This window comes from Eretmochelys imbricata, chromosome 3 (assembly GCF_965152235.1).
Source record: "Eretmochelys imbricata isolate rEreImb1 chromosome 3, rEreImb1.hap1, whole genome shotgun sequence".
Taxonomy (NCBI): Eukaryota; Metazoa; Chordata; order Testudines; family Cheloniidae; genus Eretmochelys; species Eretmochelys imbricata.
Window position 1 is genome coordinate 21,578,327 of NC_135574.1, and position 21,129 is coordinate 21,599,455.

General features: G+C 43.9%; 1 protein-coding gene across 1 annotated transcript in view; it reads left to right on the forward strand.

Annotated features, from left to right (window-relative positions):
* The window catches only part of HS1BP3 (HCLS1 binding protein 3), an 80,432-nt gene that overhangs the window by 45,858 nt on the left and 13,445 nt on the right, over nt 1-21,129 (forward strand). The window contains exons 5-6 of the mRNA XM_077812479.1: nt 8,969-9,126; nt 9,599-9,734. Of these exons, the coding sequence (XP_077668605.1) occupies nt 8,969-9,126; nt 9,599-9,734 (294 nt within the window). The remainder of the gene's footprint in view (nt 1-8,968; nt 9,127-9,598; nt 9,735-21,129) is intronic.

Below are 21,129 nucleotides of genomic sequence, written 5' to 3' on the forward strand. Positions count from 1 at the left end.
ACTGTGGACTGCCAGGAAATGAAGTACACTGGATGATTAGGCAGCATGAAATTAAACCCCTGCAAAGCAGTTTCTAAATGATTAAGCGCTGCTCTTCCAGAAGAATAACATCCTGTATTTAGGGCTTGATGTTCAGAGGTGTTGGATTCCTGCAACTCCTATTGCTTTCACTTAGAATTGTAGATAATCAGCACTTTTGAAAATCAGGTTAATTTCACATTCAAATAAATTCCTTGATTGAGTGGTTCTGAAAAATTATTCAAATATGACTCTGAACTAGAAACAACTGTTATTGATCAGTTTTTCACCATTTCATTGTTCAAGGAATGGGTCACCAATGCCAGAAATGATTGCTGTTTGCATTCATCATTGTTAATTTTTAGAAGCTGTAGTAATCCTACTCACTGATATTAAAGGTTTCATTAAATTTGATACCGTAAATGCACACTGTGGAGACCTCTGAATTTCAGATTTTCCCAACCACAATCACATTTTCCAGCAGCGATATGTGACGTACAAAGTGAAATCTAAAGAGGTGCCAGAGCAGAGCCAAGTCAGAGAGCGATTGCCCTATGTTTAGATTAATATATTACTATAAACTGTTTATTTGTGGAACCTTCCTCTCTCTTTTTGTGTCTGCTGCTCTGAACCTTTCCAGTACACAGTGAATACACATTTATTAGGTGAGGTGTTTTACATTCTCTCCTTATCAACTTAATTGCCATAGATCATAAAGCTGCTCAGGACATTTCAAAGAGGAGGATATATAAAGTGTAAGGTTGGTTGGATTTCATTACGTTAGTCACTCCTATTTTCTTGTGTATATATGTATTTTTTTTCATGGTTCGATATGTATACAGCCATGTGCACAGTGCTTTACAGATGTGAGATGCGGTCCTTGCTCAAGAGTTTACTGACTAAAGGCCCACACTCGGAACAGTTAGTGTTGGATGTAAATTAATGGATCTGTGTTTGGGATTAAAACATTTGTGAATAACTCCTGTGTAGGGCTGGGCCTAGAACTGGTTGGGAATTTTTTGGATGAGACAGCTTTTCATCAGAAAATGGCAGCTCATTGAAAATGAGACTTTTTGCAGGAAAGGGTCTGTTTTGTTGAAGCTTTCATCGGGAAGGTTTCTCAGATCCAGGTGGAATTTTTGGTCATAGAGACAGACAGACAGACCCCAGAAAACCAAGAGCTCAGTGTTTAAGGCACTCATTTAGGATATGGGGAATCCAAGGTCAGGTCTCTGCTCTGCCTGATTCAGAGGAGGGACTTGAACCAGCTGCAGAGGAGCACCAAGAAGGCTACATCTGAGGTGGCTCTGACCACAACAGTACCCCTGCCGCCCAGAAAAGGTAGACCGAAAGATTTTGTTCTCCCTGCCTCATAAGGCAAGAAGAAGGTTTGGACATATGCAGTATAGTATGTCAGACTTTATGTCCATTACCTTTATCAACCTAATTTGTAATCTCATTAAAAAAAAATATCATGTTTGTCTGAGATGACTTATTTTCCATAAAACCATGCTGACTGGTATTAATTATGGGGCCATCCTTTTAATTCTTTACTGATTGTATCCCTTATCAGCCTTTCCATGATTTTATCCAGGATTGATATCCAGCTAACCAGTATAAAGATACCCATGTTGTCCCATTTAACCTTGTTACATATTGGCACAATATTAGCATTTTAAAAAATTATTCCTCTAGAACTTACCCAGAATTCAAAACATTGTTAAAATATCAACATCAGTGGTTCAGAGGGCTTCTTGGCCAATTCTTTTAAAACTCCTGGATACAGTTTATCCAGCCCTACGGATCTGAAAATTTTTAACTGTAACAGCTGCTGTTTTAATATCAACCCTAGTTACAGTTGCAATAGAAAGTATTTCATTATCACTGTACGCTGTGAATGTGTCATCCTGATAGATTTTGAAAATTTTATCTTGTTAGTTTTAACCTTTAAAACCTTGTTTTAGCCCGTTCCAAATGTCTGAACTGGTCTAGGGGATCCAGAAAGAAGGGAAAATATTTCCTGGCAATTTTCTTCCTTTGAGATCTCGTAAACCAATCCAGGTTCCTTCCCTATGTAAATTAGTGCCTGTGTAGATTAAAATCTGTGTAGATTAAAACTCTGTGTAGAGTTTTCATGGAACTATTTATATTTATGGTTAAAGATATTGGTTATTGTATATCAACAAAAATAGTTTCACTATAGTGTGTTGGAGGTCTTCCTTTCAAATGACATAGGAGTGTAGCGGCATTAAAAGCCAACGGCCAGATTTTCAGAAGAGCTAAGCATCCAATGGTTTCCATTCAGAACAACAGAAACTCCTCGGTGCTGAGCACTTCAAGAAACCTGGCCACGTGTTTAGGTTCCTAAATGGGAGCTGAACTCTTGTAAAACTTGCCCTTAATGATTTGTCTCCATCTGTTGGTTGGTTGGAACTATATAATCCAAGAGCGGCCTGGTCCAAAGATCTCAGAGAACAAAAATTTCCCTACTTGATAATTTTCTCACTAAAAATTGTTTCAAAACAAGGGTACTTTTCTACCTTTTATAACTTCTTCTCTTACTTTTTGAGACCCTGAAAGCATTTCCATCACTATTAACTGATTTTTCTGCCCTGGTGTCTGCAAGAAAAGGCTGACTCTTTGAGGTGAACTTGCCCTACAGCAAGCTCTTGTCACTGTTACTTAATGCTGAGCAGTCACGCTGGGTTGAGCTGGCTGGCTTAGATTTCCCATTCGGCACCCCTCCTCCCAGACAGATGAGAATGACCCTTTTGTCTTGTCGGTTATCATACAGCTTCGGAAAATGAACACTGTTGGAATAGAGAGAGAGCAGCAGATGACATTTTCAGTTCAGCACCTGCTGTCTTGTTTTCTCAGAGGCAATGACAGGATTAACCAGTGAGCAGTCAGCCAGCTTCCTAAAACTGTATTTGTCCCAGGATGTCAGTGTCACCAGACCCTGCCAGAACAACAGATGCAAAACCTGCAATCACATCTTCCCCAACAACATGTCTTTCAGGATCAAGGGTCCTACACGTGCCTATCACAACATGTGATTTACCTTATCCAGTTCACTAAATGGCCCAATAACAACTGTGTGGGTAAACAAGACGATCACTACACTTTTGCATGAGCTCACACAAAAAATTGATAAAAGACAAAAAAAAACACTGTATCACTTCTGGGTGAACACTTTTCACAAAGCACTCACTCTTTGTCTGACCTATCAGTCCTTATCCTCAAAGGAAACCTGCACAACACCTTCAAAAGACGAGCCTTAGAGCTTAAATTCATAATGTTGCGAGACATTAAAAATCATTGGCTGAATAGACACGCTGGATTTGTGGCTTAAAACAACAATCTGTAACCCGCTAACTGCCCTTCCCCCTGCCCTTCCCTTCACCTTTGACTGAAGAGGTGTTAATGGGCCACTTCTGTTCCACCTTTTATTTAGCTGTGACCCTCTGAGTACATTTCCCAGACCTGAAAAAGAGCTCTGTGTAAGCTCGAAAGGTTGTGGCTACATCTACACTACAGCACTGACAGTGCTGTCTACACTGGCGCTTAGGCTGATGTATCTTATGTCACTCATGGGGTGTGGATTATTCACACCCCTGAGCAAAATAAATTATACTATAGTAACCTGTAGACAAAGTCTATGTCTCTCTCCCAACAGAAATTGCTCCAATAAAAGATACCACCTCACCCCACCTTGTCTCTATAAACTGCAGATGCAAATAATAGTGCCCACAAAAATGGATTGAAAATTTGGCCCTTAATGCTTACACAGATGGGTTTTATGTACAGGCTTTATACAACAAAAAATTTTAGCATTGTCGAGTCTTTTTGAAGCTCATAATCTTCAAAATGTCTTAGCTTGATCTGAGAAAGTTCAGTGGCCTAATTAGCATTACACTTATGGAACTCAATAGGGGTGAAATCAGTCAGAACTTTAATAAGGATACGTAGAAATTATTGTGAAACTTTAGCTTCAGTTCAATAGGTTATCTTAGCTTTAGGGATTTTTTGGGATCACCTTATAGCAGAGGTAACATTTTGTGTTCAATCCCATAGAACGTTCCCATGAAGCTGTAGCATGCTTCAGGGCTCCAGGACTCTTTCCAAATGAGTGTCAGTTTTCTAAGGACCAGGGACCAATGAGTGGCATGGCTGATACCAGCTCTATTAGCATTTGATCCTGTCAGCTGCTGAAGGAAGTGCAGCGAGCCAAAGTGCAATGGTGTGCTCAGCCTTTGTGCACAGAGGTCATCACATTGTGCGAAGAAATATGCACAGTGCTCAGCATTACTGCCTGAACTGTGAGCCCTGCTGTGTAGGGAGAAGTGTATATGTGATAGGACAGGGCTGAGCATAGGGGCTTAAGTACTTCTGAAGAAATGTAAATGATTTGGTTAAGAGCCATTTTTAGGAGTGTCCATTAATCCTGCTGCCAGTCAGATGCAGTATCTTATTCAACTAACCTTCAGTTACCGGATACCAAGGTGATGAGTGTAATGCAGATAGATGAGCTGTGTGAAGGAGAAATTAATAACTGAGGCAGCCCTGGGGTCCAGACATAGAAATGCTTCTGAATGTTCCCAAGGACGGCAGAGCCTGCCCAAAAGTGTGGGGTGGGGGCAGGGCCCAAGCGCCCCATCTCTTCCGCCCAAGGCCCCACCCATGGCCAAGCTGCAAGCTGGAGCGGCCGAGAGCCATGAACCCTCCACCTGCCCGGGGATGGGGGGTGAGAGCAGCCCCGGGCCTGTGTCTCTGCCCTGCAGGCCCCCCACCCAAGGCAGGAGGGTCCGCAGCTCCCCACATCTGCCCGCATACGGCTTTTATCTGGATCCAGCTCTGGCTGGTGGGCCGCAACCTGGCCAGGGTAAGAGCCGCATGGGCAGCTGTGCCGTGGACCCTCCACCTGCCTGGGATGAGGAGGTCAAAAGCAGCCCCTGGCCTGTGCCCCCCCTGCCCTGGGCAGGTGAGAGTTCCACAGCACAGCTCCCCATTGCTGCCTGCACGGCTCTTACCATGGATGGGCTGCGGCCACCCCAGCCAGAGCCGGGACCAGGTAAGACCCAGGGGCAGCTGTGGAGAGCTGCGGACTCTCCTGCTCTGGGTGGGGGGAGGAGGCGCTCAGGGGGAAGAGGAGGCGTGGAGCACCTGCCAAACTAGGCCCGTCCACTTTCAAAAAGTGGGAGGGCTATGGCCTCCTGGGCCCCCCTATTCCGGCGCCCGTGAAGGTTCCCATGGAACATTACTCTCCCAGCCAGCTGCTTCATTCCTCATGACACATGCGGCGTACAATGTCGCTTTTAACCACTCTCTGTTCACCTCAGCTGACCTCACTTGTTGGGTCATGAGTGACAGAGCCACCGTATTGGCAACTCCTTGTTCGGCACTCTTTTATAAGACTGAGCCCTGGATTTATAGCAGTGCAACATTTATACACTCATGTTTTCCCCCTCAAAATAATCTTATTGCTACTGCAGTGTGTGGCATGGAACCGGTCAGCTAAATACAGAACTGTGGGGATTTTTTCTGGCTTAGATTCTGGTCTCAAGAAAGCCATGTTGCTGGTAAACATGAATCACTTGGCAGCACAGTGCTGGTGTCCTTAGAAGGGCAGTAAGGTGAAGCAGATCCATCACAAAGAAATGACCTTTTCTTGTTCAGCCTGGTAATGTTTAGAAAACATGGCAAGTCACTTTCTGTGCTCTCAGTCATGGGCCATGCAACTGTCCAGTGATGTATCCTGGCAAGACTAAAAATGACCAAGGGTAACTGGGATAGTTTTGATTGCTAGACTAAACAGAGGATTGTCAACAAGCCTTTGCAGTTCAGTTCATTTTCTTTAATACACTATTCACTGTGACAGTGTTATTCTGGCTCTACTCCCTTCCCCTGCCATTTCCCACCACTACAATGCTCTTAAATGCCAATAATCTCAGAGCCAGATCATGAAGCCCTTCCTCATCTTCTGACTTTCAAAGGGACAGCTTGCACGAGTACCTGCTTTCCATTGGAGGTAAGGGGTTCGGAATCTCAACCTTGGAATGTTACAGCTGGGATTTCCTAAGGAGCTTAAGGGAGTTACGTGCCCAATTCCCAGTGATATTTTGGCATCTAACTCCCTTAGGTTCTTTTGAGAATTCCAGACTGCATGTTCAGAGGTTGTAAGGTGCTAAAACCCATCAACTTCCATTGACGTTATCTGAGGGAGCTCAAACAGCTCTCCACTTCCACTGACGTTAGTGGACTTGATGCCTTGCAGGAGTTGCTTTTACCAGCTTCCGAGTCAAGGTTTTTTTAAAAAAAACCTTGACAATAAACTATTCCTCCCATGCCAGTGACAGCTTGGGCACAAATACAGAGTGAATGGAGCTGTGCTGATTTACACCAGCTGAGGATCTGGCCCAGAAAAGGTGTGTACCATCTAATTTGTCCAGGAGGAAATAATCATTTTCTGGAAGCTTCCTAATGATTCTCTTATCCCCTGGAGGTGCTCTCTCCATATCAGAAGTAAGACACATTGATTGATGGGGCAGTGCTTGGAAGCACTGTGCAGTACCCTGTTTTGAGGCTACAAAGATCTTCACTCTCCACAGCTGTTAAGCCAGTACTTAATAACTGAGCGCTAAAATCTACTTTTAAAAAAGGAAAATCCCAGCACAAATGCGCAATAATAGCAAAAAGAAAACATAACATTCAATTGGCTAAGTACATTTCTCTCTGTAGCAATGCGCCTGATTTTTCATCTTCACTCCTGCTGCAATATTTGAATGCCACTTACATGGAGATTTAAGGTATATTTTTCTTTTGTGTCATGTTGTAAGCAATTGCAGGATGGAGAAGAGCTACCTCCAGAAATCTGCCTCGGCGTGTTTTAATGTTCGAATTTAAAACGTGCCTCTCTCCAGTGGATGGATGAATGGTTGCATCTAGTCAAATAAAGGGAAAAACTGAGGCTGAAGGGCATGAAAGAAAGGATTACGGAAACCATGCTGCAGAACTATGCACCTTTTACTATACATACGATCACCTTGGATCAGGCAGAGAGGTGACTGGAAAGAAATTTACACATGAACTCCACTATCTACTCACCTATGTCCTAGGTGGCCATGCCATTAAAAGGCTTGTGTATTTGGAGAAAAATGGGCTCTTTGTAAGTTGGGAAAGAGAAGTTAACAGATCTGTCCATCAATCTTAGGTACCTATATAGCCCCCAGCTCTGTAGTATCTGAGCACCTCAGTCTTTAATGTATTTATCCTCAACACCACTGTGAGGTAGGAAAGTGCTATTATCTCCATTTTGCAGATAGGGAACTGACGCACAGAGAGATTAAGTGTCTTGCCCTTGGTCACACAGGAAGTTTGAGGCTGAGCAGGGTATTGAGTCTAGGTCTTTAGCTAACACCCTAACCACAGGAACCCCCCGACCCCCACTCCTGAACCACTGTACCTCTGTAGCATCTGAGCACCAAAACACAAACTGAATTTGTTGCCATTTGAAATTGTTTAGCAAGCTGTTTAGCAATTGCTTCCTTGTCATTTCCCGTCAGTATGGTACATTTCCAAAACATTCAGTGGTTAAGCATTACTTATCGATCTTGTGCAGTCATTTAAAGTGCATCTTTTGCTGTTGCTAAGAGATGAAGCAACAACAGGAACATGCTATTCACCAGGGCTTATGTTTTGTTGATGATAAACTCTTATGAAAAGTAGCCAGACTCCGCTTACCCTCTGTGTGTGGCCGCAATCTGGTGAGTATTTTACTGGCCTGTTTAACGTGACTGGAATGCACTTGTAATCTCTTCAACATTATTGCCTTGTTTTTTTGATGGCAATAGCATTTTAAATGCTGCTAATTAGTTTTACTGTAGACTGAAACCTGACCTTGTACTGGGTAAAGAAGAAGAGCAGATCTTTTAGTGCAAAAGGTGCCTTTTGGGGGTGCACTGGTACCTTGCGAGGACATGACTGTTATGCTTGTGGGTCCAAATATCAGGAGATTCTGTGCAAATGATTTGATGCCCTAATGAATAGGCATTTCCCCTTGTTTTGAATTAAATTCTCTCATCCAAAGATTTCCTCTTAGCCTCCCGTTTTTCTCTGGCTCCCCACATGCCGACTTCTCTCTTGAATTTTCCCCTTTCTTACCTCAGGCTGCATTGCTGTAATGTGTGGTACCTAACTGTGAAGGCCGCCTTAAAGCTTCAGCTAATACAGAGCATGGCTGCTCATCTTCTGAGTGGGTCAGTAGGTTCTGAGCAGGTCACTGTTGTGCTTCTCGCTCTGCCGTGGATGCTGCTACATGTTTGCGTGATTTCCAAGTAGCAGCCGTGTTAGTCTATATCCGCAAAAAGACTATGCTCAGATAAATTTGTTAGTCTCTAAGGTGCCACAAGTACTCCTTATGTTTGAGTGAGATTGCTACAGAGACTAAAGGGATGTGGGCTCATGGGCCTGCCTCTCCCTCAGCCAAAGGTGGTGCAGATCCTGGACAAGGCCCCCAGTGTCGTATGCCCACTGGTGGGGGTGAGTTTGCAGTGTTAAAGTATCTGCTACCTTCTCTTCACCAGTGAGGTGCACAGGACTAAAAGTAGTAGCCACTGACTGGGGAGGCTCACAGGGTTTTTTTTCTAAAACATCACACAGATTTAACCAGTGTCTGCAACGTGGCCAAATGGGTCCAGGCCATTCTTTGGATATCAAGCCATTCCCTTCCCCTCACTTGTATTTCAGTGGTGCTGAAATGTATTCAGGAGTCTACCATTGCTATTCCCAGACAAATGAAAAGTCCTGAAAAGGAGGAGAAAATTGCAACCAAATGTGATCATGTTGTAATTTTTAATATACATCTTGCTTCCATTTCTGGCTGAATTCCTTGATAGTTCTTGTAATGTAAGAAATATCAGCTGAATTTCTTTCTTGTTTCTTGTACTTTTAGATCTAAAAAACCTAAGAAGCCTGCACCTCCTGCAGCCAAGGAAGACAAGCCCAAGTTAACCATTTTTGATGAGGAAGTAGATCCTGAGGAAGGACTATTTGGCCCAGTAAAAGATTTTTCATCTTCCAGTTCCAAGAAGAACTTGTCAGCCAAAGAGAGTAAATATGTTCCATTTTCCATTATGTACAGTTAGGTTATGGTCCCCAAAGCTTCTATAAGGCTCTTGTATTTAAAATGGAATGGTGCAGTGCATGAAACTTGGGTTTCGATGTAAGAATGTTGGGCCAGACCTTCAGCTGTAAATTAGCTAGAAGTGGAAATAAACATGGCTTGCAGTTGCAACAGGCATACACTGTTGGACTTTGGATTGTTAGTTGTTATGGATCTGTAGTTGTTGTCTAGCTTATGTTGATGGGTGAGTAGAGCCAGTAGCTCCTGCTAGTGCAGTGTATCAAGAATGTATTTCCTAGCGCTTTGTGAATTTTTACTTTGGCTATGGAAGACTTTTTATAAAAATAAATTTTCTATAGGATGTTTCCTTTCAGCCACACAGCTTGATTCCCCTGCTAACAGTCATGGTGGTGATGTAGTTGAAGCTTGACTAAAGCTTTCTGATGATTCAATCTTTAGACCTGAAATTATTTGAAGACCCAGACCTCGGTGGGACTGTTAAACTAGGCGATTCACTGCTGCTGCCAACGGCCTGTGAGAACAAGGACTATGTGCTGAGCACCAGCCTCAAAGAGGACACAGAGGAGCTATTGAGGTATTCATCTAAAACAGTTCCTGTAGTAATGATATCCACTAGGCATTCTTGAGCAGGAAGCAATTTAGATCCCAATGCCACAAACTCCAGGGCAAAGCTTAAAAAACATTCTGTGCTGAAAGTGGATTGACATTCATACTAACCAAGACAAGGGCAGACATTTGTTTAAAAGCTTGAAAATCAAACACACCATCTTTATTAAAGCTTAAGAATAATGGGCACTGACAAACAGTAGCACCTTTACTTTCTCAAGGTGCTTTACAAATAATCCCCGGGAGGGTAGATGGGTAGGTTAGCTCTCCATTTTCCAAATGTGGAAATGAAGGCAGAGGAGTGGCTTGTCCAAGGGTAAAGATGAACTTTGTTTCAGAACTGAGATTAGAATTTAGGTGCTCATGGCTCAGACACTGTGCTCAAGCCACTAGACTGGGCTTCCTCGTTATTTAAACAGTGTCTCTTATAACGTTCATTTATATTTTAATCAGAACTATGCAAGATCTGGATTATCAGGAGGCTCTGAGGTAGAAGGAAGCATTCATGAACATGCCCTCCTTTTATCTAAGGTACTTAATATGGCCCCAGTTACCAGAATATCTGAGTGCCTCTCAATGTATTTATCCTCACAGTACTCCTGTTGAGGTAGTTTTGCTGCTCCGATCATTCCCTCATTATAAATCGGGAATTAAGGCTCAGAAAAAATAAGGTCCCATGGGAAGTGTGTGGCAGTACAAGGAGTCGAATGTGGGTCTCCTGAGTCCCACTCTGGCCCCCTAGCTGCGGGACCACCTTTTCGCTCATGTTATTAGTTACTAACCAGCTTTTTAGTATCCTACTTTAGTAACCAGTCCTTAGTAGAGATGAAAAAATTCTGATGTGTGTTCTTAATCCCTTGGAGCTGGTAGTTTTGCAGCCTCCATTGTTTATACAAAATGCCTTAGTACTAACATATCACAGCAGAAATACCTGGCTTAATTTATGCAGCAGTTAAGTTAGGTTATATGCCATCTCCTCTTACACTCTGATATTTACAAGACATGATGTGGCAAGACATAACTCGATTTACTGAGGTGGCACATTGGGAGTGAACACACACATTCTCAGCTTTTCATGTCTGCTTTATTCTGTGCTGCTAATCTAGGCATAAAACGCTTGACCCAAATTGGTGATATGACTAGAACAAAAGTGCCTTATTTAGTGCAATTCCTCCATTAGCCATGAAAGCAGTGGAAAGAGCCTGACCATTTGTCATATTATTGCATTTCAAATTATGCAGTCTTCCCTGCTCAGTCACAGTGAAAGAGGACCCTGAAGCCCGCTCTTCGACTGGCAGATTATGCCCTTATATAGATTTGGTGTTGAAGAAGATAGTGACAGTTGATCAATTACCAGAGCTGGTGATAATGACAGAAGAGGGAGAAGATACTAATTCTTTAAGTTATGACTGTTTTTTCCCCCTGAATTGTCACGGTGCCAGCATCAATGCCTTCAGCAGCCGGCAGTGCCAACATTCAGTTGTAAATGAGTAGGTGTAGCCCAGCAGAAAATCAAGTGTGTGACCCAGCTGGAAAATGGCATGGGAATCGCTCTTGATCTAGAGACAAATCTTATTCCTGGTAGGGATGTAGAAAGATAGTGCCCTATGGATATAGCGCAGAGCAGGTAAACTGAACGGAGAGAAATAGCAGGAATAAGGAAGAGCTATTGGAGGAAGAGAAATAATGAAGGATGGAAATTAGCAGAGAACCTGAAAAACATAGAAATGTTGGAGTCTGATTATGGACCTGATGGGAAGCAAAATAGAACAGGGACGATGTGAGGTGACAAATGAGATCCTGCTGTCTTAACCTAGTGGAGTTCTTCTTTTCGCCCCAAAGAGAATTTATCTGTGAAGCCAGAAGCCTTTGCAGCTTAACTTTCACAAGTAGTCGCTGATTCTGGGTACCTCAATTTTTGATGCCGGACTAGTGACACTTGTGGCCTGATTCTGGAAGCACAGATTATCTTCAGCTCCCATTGCATTCCACTGCACCTCATGGCACTTCTGAAAATCCAGCCCCAAGTTGTCTCAAGTTTGGTGCCCAAAACTGCAGCAGGATTTATTTTTTGACAAAGTTTGTGTTAGAGTTCAAGGAACTGATATCTGTGTAAGGATCTAGTGAAGGGTGAAACACTGAATTATTTAAACAGAGTCCAGAGACCACTCAGTGCACAAGTGGCCTTCAACTTACTCCCCATCCCACCCCATTAGTTCCAGAATTCCAATCAGCCCCTCCAGATACATCAACAAGCATTGCATCCCAGCTCCTGCAAACCTTGCTGGAGCTGGCATATTGGGGTAGGGACAGAGGAGGTCAGACAGGGATCTTAATATATATCTCTCCAAATCCATGTGGGGTATAAAATATTTTTTAAAAGGACTTTCCTGAGTCTTCTACCAAATCTTTGTTCCCCAGTGGGAATAGGGGAGTCTCTGTGACATCACAACCCGGAGCATCACTTTGGAAAAAGAAACTCCACGGGGTGGGATATGAAATAGTGGGAAGTACAGTGGAGAAGGAAAGGGGCGGAGAGGTTAAAAACCACATGAGGGGAACAGCTCTTTTGCCCTTGTTGTTTAGTGCATGCAGCACACAACATACACTTAATATTGATCTGCAGGTCACCTTTGAAAAAGGCATAGTTGTCTCATCATATTATATATATGTGAAGCTCTTTTGAAAACCCATTTTAGAGAGCGCAAACGCAAGGCCTAAAACCATCTACGAGTGCCCCTTGAAATGAAAAATGGAGCAAAGGAAGCCTGAAATCAAGTCAGTACCATAACCTAAGTGAGGTCCTGAAGTCAAGACCCTTGCAAATAGCTTGCCTTAGACCAGACAGATACATTTAGTGTAGGATAGTATGATTAAAGGATATACTGTACTAAGCACAAGCATCAGTGAAGAATGACTGTATTCTAAAACTGTGAATACAAACAAAATGTCCTGATTTCCCCCCTCTTGTAATAACCACTAACAGACTATGTGGAGGACGGCTCACACATGTATGCCCAGTGGTGGTGTACTCAAGACCATGCCAGTACATGCCCACTTATCTGAGATTAGATTTTAGCCCTAAATTGACTTGTTGTGAAGCTTGGGGTCTGTTCTCTTGTGAACACCAAGGGATTTATCCACATAACTTTTCCATAAATCAAGAGAACAGCAGATCCCTTGTTTTGTACTTTATTACATTAAGCAAGTAAACCCAATGCCCTCGGTATATGTACGTAACTAAATGGACTCCATTGGGAAACCCCCTTTGAGGTTCCTACTCCCTGCAGATGCTTTCCCACAGGGATTGTGTGTCATAGTCAGATTATTGTTAATATGGAAAATGATTATGATTTAAAAAGATTAATAACTCCCGTCCCACTGGGGGCTTTGGTCACAGAGAGCAGCTGCTGCTTTCTCCTCCTGTGTAGCAGTAGCTCCTAGTAAAAGTAGGTAGATTGGCACCTCCTCCTCCTTTCCACCCACTTTCCCAGGCCCCTACATCTCCCATACATTGAAGAACCCAGAGGTCTGTAGAAGGAGCTGGAAAGGAGGGGGAGGAGACTGCACCATGTGGCCTCCTATACTACCATGAGTCACAGGTTGGGGGCTGCACTTGTGTATGTTTTTCTCTCTCCCTTTGGGTCATGTAAGTTGAAAGCTGAATCTAGCAACCACTGGCAGTTGGAGAGTGTCACCTGCAAGTTTGGTTTGCATATAAGCAAGTGGCTGTAGATGGTTCAGACGCTGATTAGACATTCTCTGCAAGTGTAGAGATTTGTGGGATCTGCTGCTAGTGGTTTTTTCTTTTTGTTTCTCTTGAAAATTTTGTCAGGATATTTAATGTGGGAGAGGGGCGTCCATTTGACCATTCTGAATCCACCTAAACTCTATTTGTTGTTTTTCCTGTATCTCTTTGATGGTGTTTGGTTGACTGACTGTAAATGGTCCTCTCAGTGTACCAACAGGAGAGAGCCTCTCAACTGCCAGTTTTCACTGCAGCAGAACATGGCCAGGGTCTCTTAGGGTATGTCTGCACGGTTATAAAAAACCCACAGTACCGAGTCTCAGAGCTTGGGTCAGCTGACTCGGACTTGCAGGCCTCGGGCTGCAGGGCTATAAAGTTGTAGTGTAGACATTTGGGCTCAGGCTGTGCTGTGGGTCTTCTATTGCAGTGTCGACATACCTTAAGATCTGTCATCTCTTTTGAATATGAGCGCTTGAATGACTGCACTACGTGTGCTTTTTGTCCCTTGTACATAGTCCATTAATAGTGAAGTCATCCCAGGCACTGGACGAGGGAAAGACACAGGGTAGGATTTTCAAAGCGCTCACCGTTGGCCTATCTTTGTTCTAAATGAAGTCATTAGTAACATCCCTGTTGACTTTAGTGGGAGCAGAGTGAGGCCAGTGTTTGAAGGGCTCCCCCAAGATATTTAAAATTACTGCTGTAAGTTAACTTCCCACCCACCTAATGCTGTGTCCCAGGCAGCTCAGCAATTCGCTGGCACTGGTCAAAAAATGCCTTTTTTTGTTGAAAAGTCTTCAACTAGCTGTACAGTGTGTCTCCATGCCTCATGCAGGGGCTGGTGATATGTGTCAATATCTCGTCCTCGCTCCTGAGCAGGGCTAGTGGTTTGCCACAGAAATGTTTGCAAAAAAATCATGACTGATTTACGGCAAATGTTGATAAAATCATGGACTTGATTGTTCCATGGGTCCCTCCCCCATAGTGACCTGTGATGTTCCTGTCTCCCATGCTCTCCGTCCCTCACTTATTCTTGTTATTTGTTTAACAGGGGCAATGCCTCTGTGGTTTCAGGACACAAAAATAAAGTCAGCCTCAGCCCTGACATACTTACAGTCCTGCTCCCCTCTGAAAGTGGAGCAGAGACCTCTTTCTAGCCACCTGGGGTTGAGGTAGGAGCAACAACCGATCCGTCAGTGGGCCAGAGATGTGGGGCAGCGGAGAAGGAGGCAGCCCTTCAGCCTTCTGTAGGGGACCTTGTAGTAAGAAGGTACTCGGTGGATTCTGAAAAAGCACCAGAAGTCACCCCTGTGGAGGATATGTGAGGTGACCCTTATGGAGGACACCTGAGGTCCCAGAGAACTGGAGAGGGTAAACATAGTACTTATCTTTAAAAAGGGGAACATAGAGGGCCTGGGGACTTATAGACCAGTCATCTTAACTTTGATACCTGGAAAGATACTGGAACAAATTATGAACCAATCAGTTTGTAAGCATCTAGAGGATAATAGGATGATAAGGAATAGCCAGTTTGCTAATAGCTATTTGTCAAGAACAAGTCAAGCCAAATCAAACTAATTTCCTTCTTTGACAGGCTTACTGGTCTACTGGATGGGGGAAGCAGTAGACGTGATGTATCTTGGTTTTAGTAAGGCTTTTGATACAGTCGCACGTGACATTCTAATAAGCAAACTAGGGAAATGTGGTCTAGATTAAATTACTGTAAAGTAGGTACACAACTGGAAAACCATACTCTGAGTAGTTATCAATGGTTAGCTGTCAGACTGAGGGGAGGGGGCATATTGGAGTCAGTCCTTGGTTTGGTACTCAACATTTTCATTAATGACTTGGATAATGAAGTGGAGAGTCTGCTTGTGAAATTTGCAGATGACACCAAGCTGGGAGAGGTGCTAGCTCTTTAGAGGACAGGATTAGAACTCAAAAGGGGGTTCTTGATATATTGGCAAATTGGTCTGAATTCAACAAGATGAAATTCAATAAAGACAAGTGCCAAGTACTTCACTAAGGAAGGAAAAAATCAAATGCCCAACTACAAAATGGGGAATAACTGGCTAGGTAGTAGTACTGCTAAAATGGAACTGGGGGTTATAGTGGATCACAAATTGAATATGATTCAGCGACGTGATGCAGTTGTGAAAAAAAGGCTAATATCGTTCTGTGAAGTATTAACAGGAGTATCGTATGTAAAACATGGGAGGTAATTGTTCCACTCAACTCAGTACTGGTGAGATCTCAGCTGGAGTCCTGTTTCCAATTTTAGGCACCAGACTTTAGGAAAAATATGGACTAATTGGAGAGAGTCCAGAGGAGAGCAACAAAAATGAGGAAAGGTTTAGAAAACACTCTCAGAGTGAAAGAACTCCATTACAGATGACGAACGGTAAAATAAGTGTGGGTTGTTTATGTCACAACATAAAGGAGCATTTATAATCTCTCCTTCCAACAGCACAAACTGTGAAGACTCCACATTCTCTCTGAAAGCGTTAAAAATGAAATATGAAAAATTATTATGAACAAAGCCGCACACTTTATATTAGCAGCGGGGGAACTTTAAAAGGCTCTAATCAGATTATCTCCATTTAGATCAGGGGTGGGCAAACTTTTTGACCCGAGGGCCCCATCTGGGAATAGAAATTGTATGGCGTGCCATGAATGCTCACAAAATTGGGGTTGGGGTGCGAGAGGGGGTGAGGGCTCTGGTTGGGGGTGCAGGCTTTGGGGCGGGGCCAGAAATGAGGAGTTCAGGGTGCGGGAGGGGGCTCCAGGCTGGGGTGGGGGAGTGGGGTGTTGGGAGGGGGTTAAGGCTCCGGCTGGGGTGCGGGCTCTGGGGTGGGGCTGGGGATGAGGAGTTTGGGGTGTAGGATGGTGCTCTGGGCTGGGATTGAGGGTTTGGAGTGTGGGAGGGGGATCACAGCTGGGGCAGGGGGTTGGGGCACGGGGAGAGGCTCAGAGGTGCAAGCTCCGGGCGGCGCTTACTTCAAGCAGCTCCTAGAAGCAGCGGCCATGTCCCTCCTCCGGCTCCTATGTGGAGCCGCAGCCAGGTGGCTCTGCGCGCTGCCCCGTCCGCAGGCGCCGCCCCTGCAGCTCCCATTGGCCGAAGTTCCTGGCAAATGGGAGTTGCGGGAGTGGTGCTTGGGGTGGGGGCAGCGTGCAGAGCGGAGCCTCCTGGCTGCTTCTACGTGTAGGAGACGGAGCGAGGCTGTGCTGCTGCTTTCGGGAGCTGCGTGGGGCGGCCCCCAACCTTGCTTCTCATCTGGAGCGCCGGAGGGGGGCCATGCCGCAACTTCCGGGAGCCACATGGAGAGGCCCCCACACTGCTTCCCTGCTGGAGCGCTGGACCAGGGCAAGCCCCGCTCCACAGCGGGAGCAAAAGGGCCGGATTAAAACGGCCTGCGGGCCGTAGTTTGCCCACCCCTGATTTAGATAATTTTCCACATACCACAAGGCTTTTGCTTTGCCACAAAATCCCCCTGTCGACTCCAACACAGCTCCTCCCTACCATGCATATTTGTTGCTCTTATTAAAAGACCTCCTCTGAGGTCAGCTTTCCTGGACTCTTAGCAAGTGTGTGTGGTGGTGATGGGGAACCTGGATGAGGTACCTCCCCCTGGGTTCTGGCACTGTGGCTTCATTCACTCTTTCCTGCCCTCCAGGGCTTCCAAGTGGACTGGAGGCCTGAAACCTCATAACCCCAAGGTCCTGCAGGGCAACACACTCTGGGTAGCCCCAGAATGTATAGGAGGCAATGGCAAATGAAATTCACTGTTGATAAATGCAAAGTAATGCACATTCGGAAACATAATCCCAACTATACATATAAAATGGTGGGGTCTAAATTAGCTGTTACTACTCAGAGAGATCTTGGAGTCATTGTGGATAGTTGTCTGAAAACGTCCACTCAATGTGCAGCGGCAGTCAAAAATGCTAACAGAATATTGGGAATCATTAAGAAAGGGGTAGATAATATGACAGAAAATATCATACTGCCTCTATATTAGGGCTGTCAATTAATCGCAGTTAACTCACATGATTAACTCAAAAAATTAATCGCAATTAATCGTACTGTTAAACAATAGAATACCAATTTAAATTTATTAAATATTTTTGGATGTTTTTCTGCATTTTCAAATATATTAATTTCTATTTCAACACAATACCAAGTGTACAGTGCTCACTTTATATTATTATTTTTATTACAAGTATTTGCACTGTAAAAATGATAAAAGAAATAGTATTTTTCAATTCACCTCATACAAATACTATAGTGCAATCTCTTTATCATGAAATTGCAATTTACAAATGTAGATTTTGTTTTTGTCACATAACTGCTCTCAAAAACAAAACAATGTAAAACTTTAGAGCCTACAAGTCCACTCAGTCCTGCTTCAGCAAATCACTCAGACAAACAAACTTGGTTACAATTTGCAGGAGATAATGCTGCCTGCTTCTTGTTTACAATGTCACCTAAAAGTGAGAACAGGCATTTGCATGACACTGTTGTAAACGGCGTTGCAAGGTATTTATGTGCCAGATATGCAAAATATTCGTATGCTTCTTCATGCTTCAGCCACCATTCCAGAGGATATGTTTCCATGCTGATGATGGTCATTAAAAAATAATGTGTTAATTAAATTTGTGACTGAACTACTTGGGGGAAAACTGTATGTCTTCGGCTCTGTTTTATCTGCATTCTGCCATATATTTCATGATGACCCAGCACATGTTCGTTTTAAGAACACTTTCACAGCCAATTTGACAAAATGCAAAGAAGATTCCAGTATGAGATTTCTAAAAATAGCTACAGCGCTCAACCCAAGGTTTAAGAATCTGAAGTGCCTTCTAAAATCTGAGAGGGACAAGGTGTCGAGCATGCTTTCAGAAGTCTTAAAAGAGCAACACTCAGATGCGGAAACTACAGAACCCGAACCACCAAAAAAGAAAATCAACCTTCTGCTGGTGGCATCTGACTCAGATGATGAAAATGAACATACATCTGTCTGCTCTGTTTTGGATTGTTATCAAGCAAAACCCATGATCAGCATGGATGCATGTCAGATGGAATGGTGGTTGAAGATGAAGGGACATATGAATCTTTAGCGCATCTGGCACATAAATATCTTGCGATGCCGGCTAGAACAGTGCCATGCAAATGCCTGTTCTCACTTTCAGGTGACACTGTAAACAAGAAGCAGGCAGCATTATTTCCTGCAAATTGTAACCAAGTTTGTTTGAGCGATTGGCTGAAGTAGGACTGAGTGGACTTGTAGTCTCTAAAGTTTTACGTTGTTTTATTTTTCAGTGCAGTTATTTTTGGTACATAATTCTACGTTTGTAAGTTCAACTTTCATGATAAAGAGATTGAACTACAGTACTTGTATGAGGTGAATTGAAAAATACTATTTCTTTTGTTTTTTACAGTGCAAATATTTGTAATAAAAATTAAATATAAAGTGAGCACTGTACACTTTGTATTCTGTGTTGTAATTGAAATCAATATATTTGAAAATGTAGAAAACATCCAAAAATAACATTATTGTTTAATGTGATTAATCACGCAATTAATCACAATTTTTTAATCGTGCAATTAATTGTGATTAATTTTTTTAATCGCTTGGCAGCTCTGCTCTATATAAATCCACGGTACACCCTTATCTTGAATATCGCATGCAGATGTGGTTGCCCCATCTCAAAAAAGATCACTATGGATAGTTCTCTGAAAACATCCACTCAATGTACAGCAGCAGTCAAAAAAGCAAACAAAATGTTGGGAATCATTAAGAAAAGGATAGATAATAAGACAGAAAATATATTGCCTCTGTATAAATCCATGGTATGCCCACATCTTGAATACTGCGTGCAGATGTGGTCGCCCCATGTCAAAAAAGTTTTATTGGAATTGGAAAAGGTTCAGAAAAGGGCAACAAAAATGATGAGGGGTATGGAACGGCTGTCATATGAGGAGAGATTAATAAGATTGGGACCTTTCAGCTTGGAAAAGGGATGACTAAGGGGGGATATTATAGAGGTCTATAAAATCATGACTGGTATGGAGAAAGTAAAGAAGGAAGTGTTATTTACTTCTTCTCATAACACAAGAACTAGAGGTCACCAAATGAAATTAATAGGCAGCATGTTTAAAACAAACAAAAAGAAGTATTTTTTAACACAACACGCAGTCAGCCTGTGGAATTCTTTGCCAGAGGATGTTGTGAAGGTCAAGACTATAACAGGGTTTAAAAAAGAACGAGATAAATTCATGGAGGATAGGTCCATCAATGGCTATTAGCCAGGATGGGGGAGTTGGTGACAGGGGATGGATCACCTGATGCTTACCTGTTCTGTTCATTCCGTCTGAAGCACCTGGCATTGGCCACTGTCAGAAGACGGGATACTGGGCTAGATGGGCTGACCCAGAATGACCCAGTACTTATGTTCTTATGAGAATGAATGGAACTGCCCTGCCTGCCCTGAAGAGCTTGCAGTCAGGGCCGGTGCAACCATTAGGGGAACTAGGCAGTCGCCCAGGGCACCAAGTGGTTGGGGGCGGCCAAAAGCGCGCTCTGAGGAGGAAGTGGACCGGAGGTGAACTGGGGCAGAGGGGCGCGGGGAGGGCCGTCTGCAGCAAGTAATGGTGGGGGTTGAGGGGCGGCACACAGAGCCCCAGCTCACCTCTGCTCCACCTCCTCCTGTGAGTGCACCGCCCCGCTCTGCTTCTCTCCCTCCCAGGCTTGCGTGCCAAACAGCTGATTGGCGCTGCAAGCCTGGGAGGCAGGAGAAGCGGCGGTGTGCTCGGGGAGGAGGCAGAGCAGAGGTAAGCTGGGGCGGGGAGTTGCCGCATGGCTCCCCAGGCCGAGGGGAGTTGCTGCACAGCTCCCTGAAGGGAGAGGGGGCAGCAGGGAGCTGCCGCAAGGGGGGCACCTCAGGGCAGAGGGGAGCTGCAGCGCGGGGGAGGGGGGGCGCTTCAGGGCGGGGGGGCGGGGAGCTGCAGCGGGGGGGCGCCTCAGGGCAGAGGGGGGGTACAAGGTGGAAGTTTCGCTTAGGGCGCAAAACATCCTTGCACCGGCCCTGCTTGCAGTCTAAATAGGCAAGACAGACACCAGGTGGAGGAACAGACAAACAGACTGGTCAGTGTGATGACAGCATTATCTGTTTCTCTACATAAAATCCTTCTCCCTTTCAAAATTCACATCTCAGCTTTAACCTCACACAGCTGAATTTGTTATAAGCCTTTTATTTTTAATAGGAGATACTTTTTTATTCCAGGAAAAAAATGATATTTTCCATTACTACTTAGAATCTGCACTGTAGTTGAATAAGCACATTATTATGACAAGAATTTCAAACACTACAGTGCTCCTTTTCCAAGAGAAGTCAGACTTTGGGAGAAGAATTCATTAGCTGGATATCTGTGCCCTATAATCTTTTAAACAAATGTTTTCTTTTTTTTTCCTGTGAGAAGAGCTCCATGCTGTTGCTAGGTTTCATTCTCCCCCCCCCTCCCCCCAGCTCTGAGTTAAATGTGATAGTTATGCATGGTAACAATTCATTTACTTGCCAAGAAATGTAAGTCCTTGGTTCCACCTTGGCCTAAGGC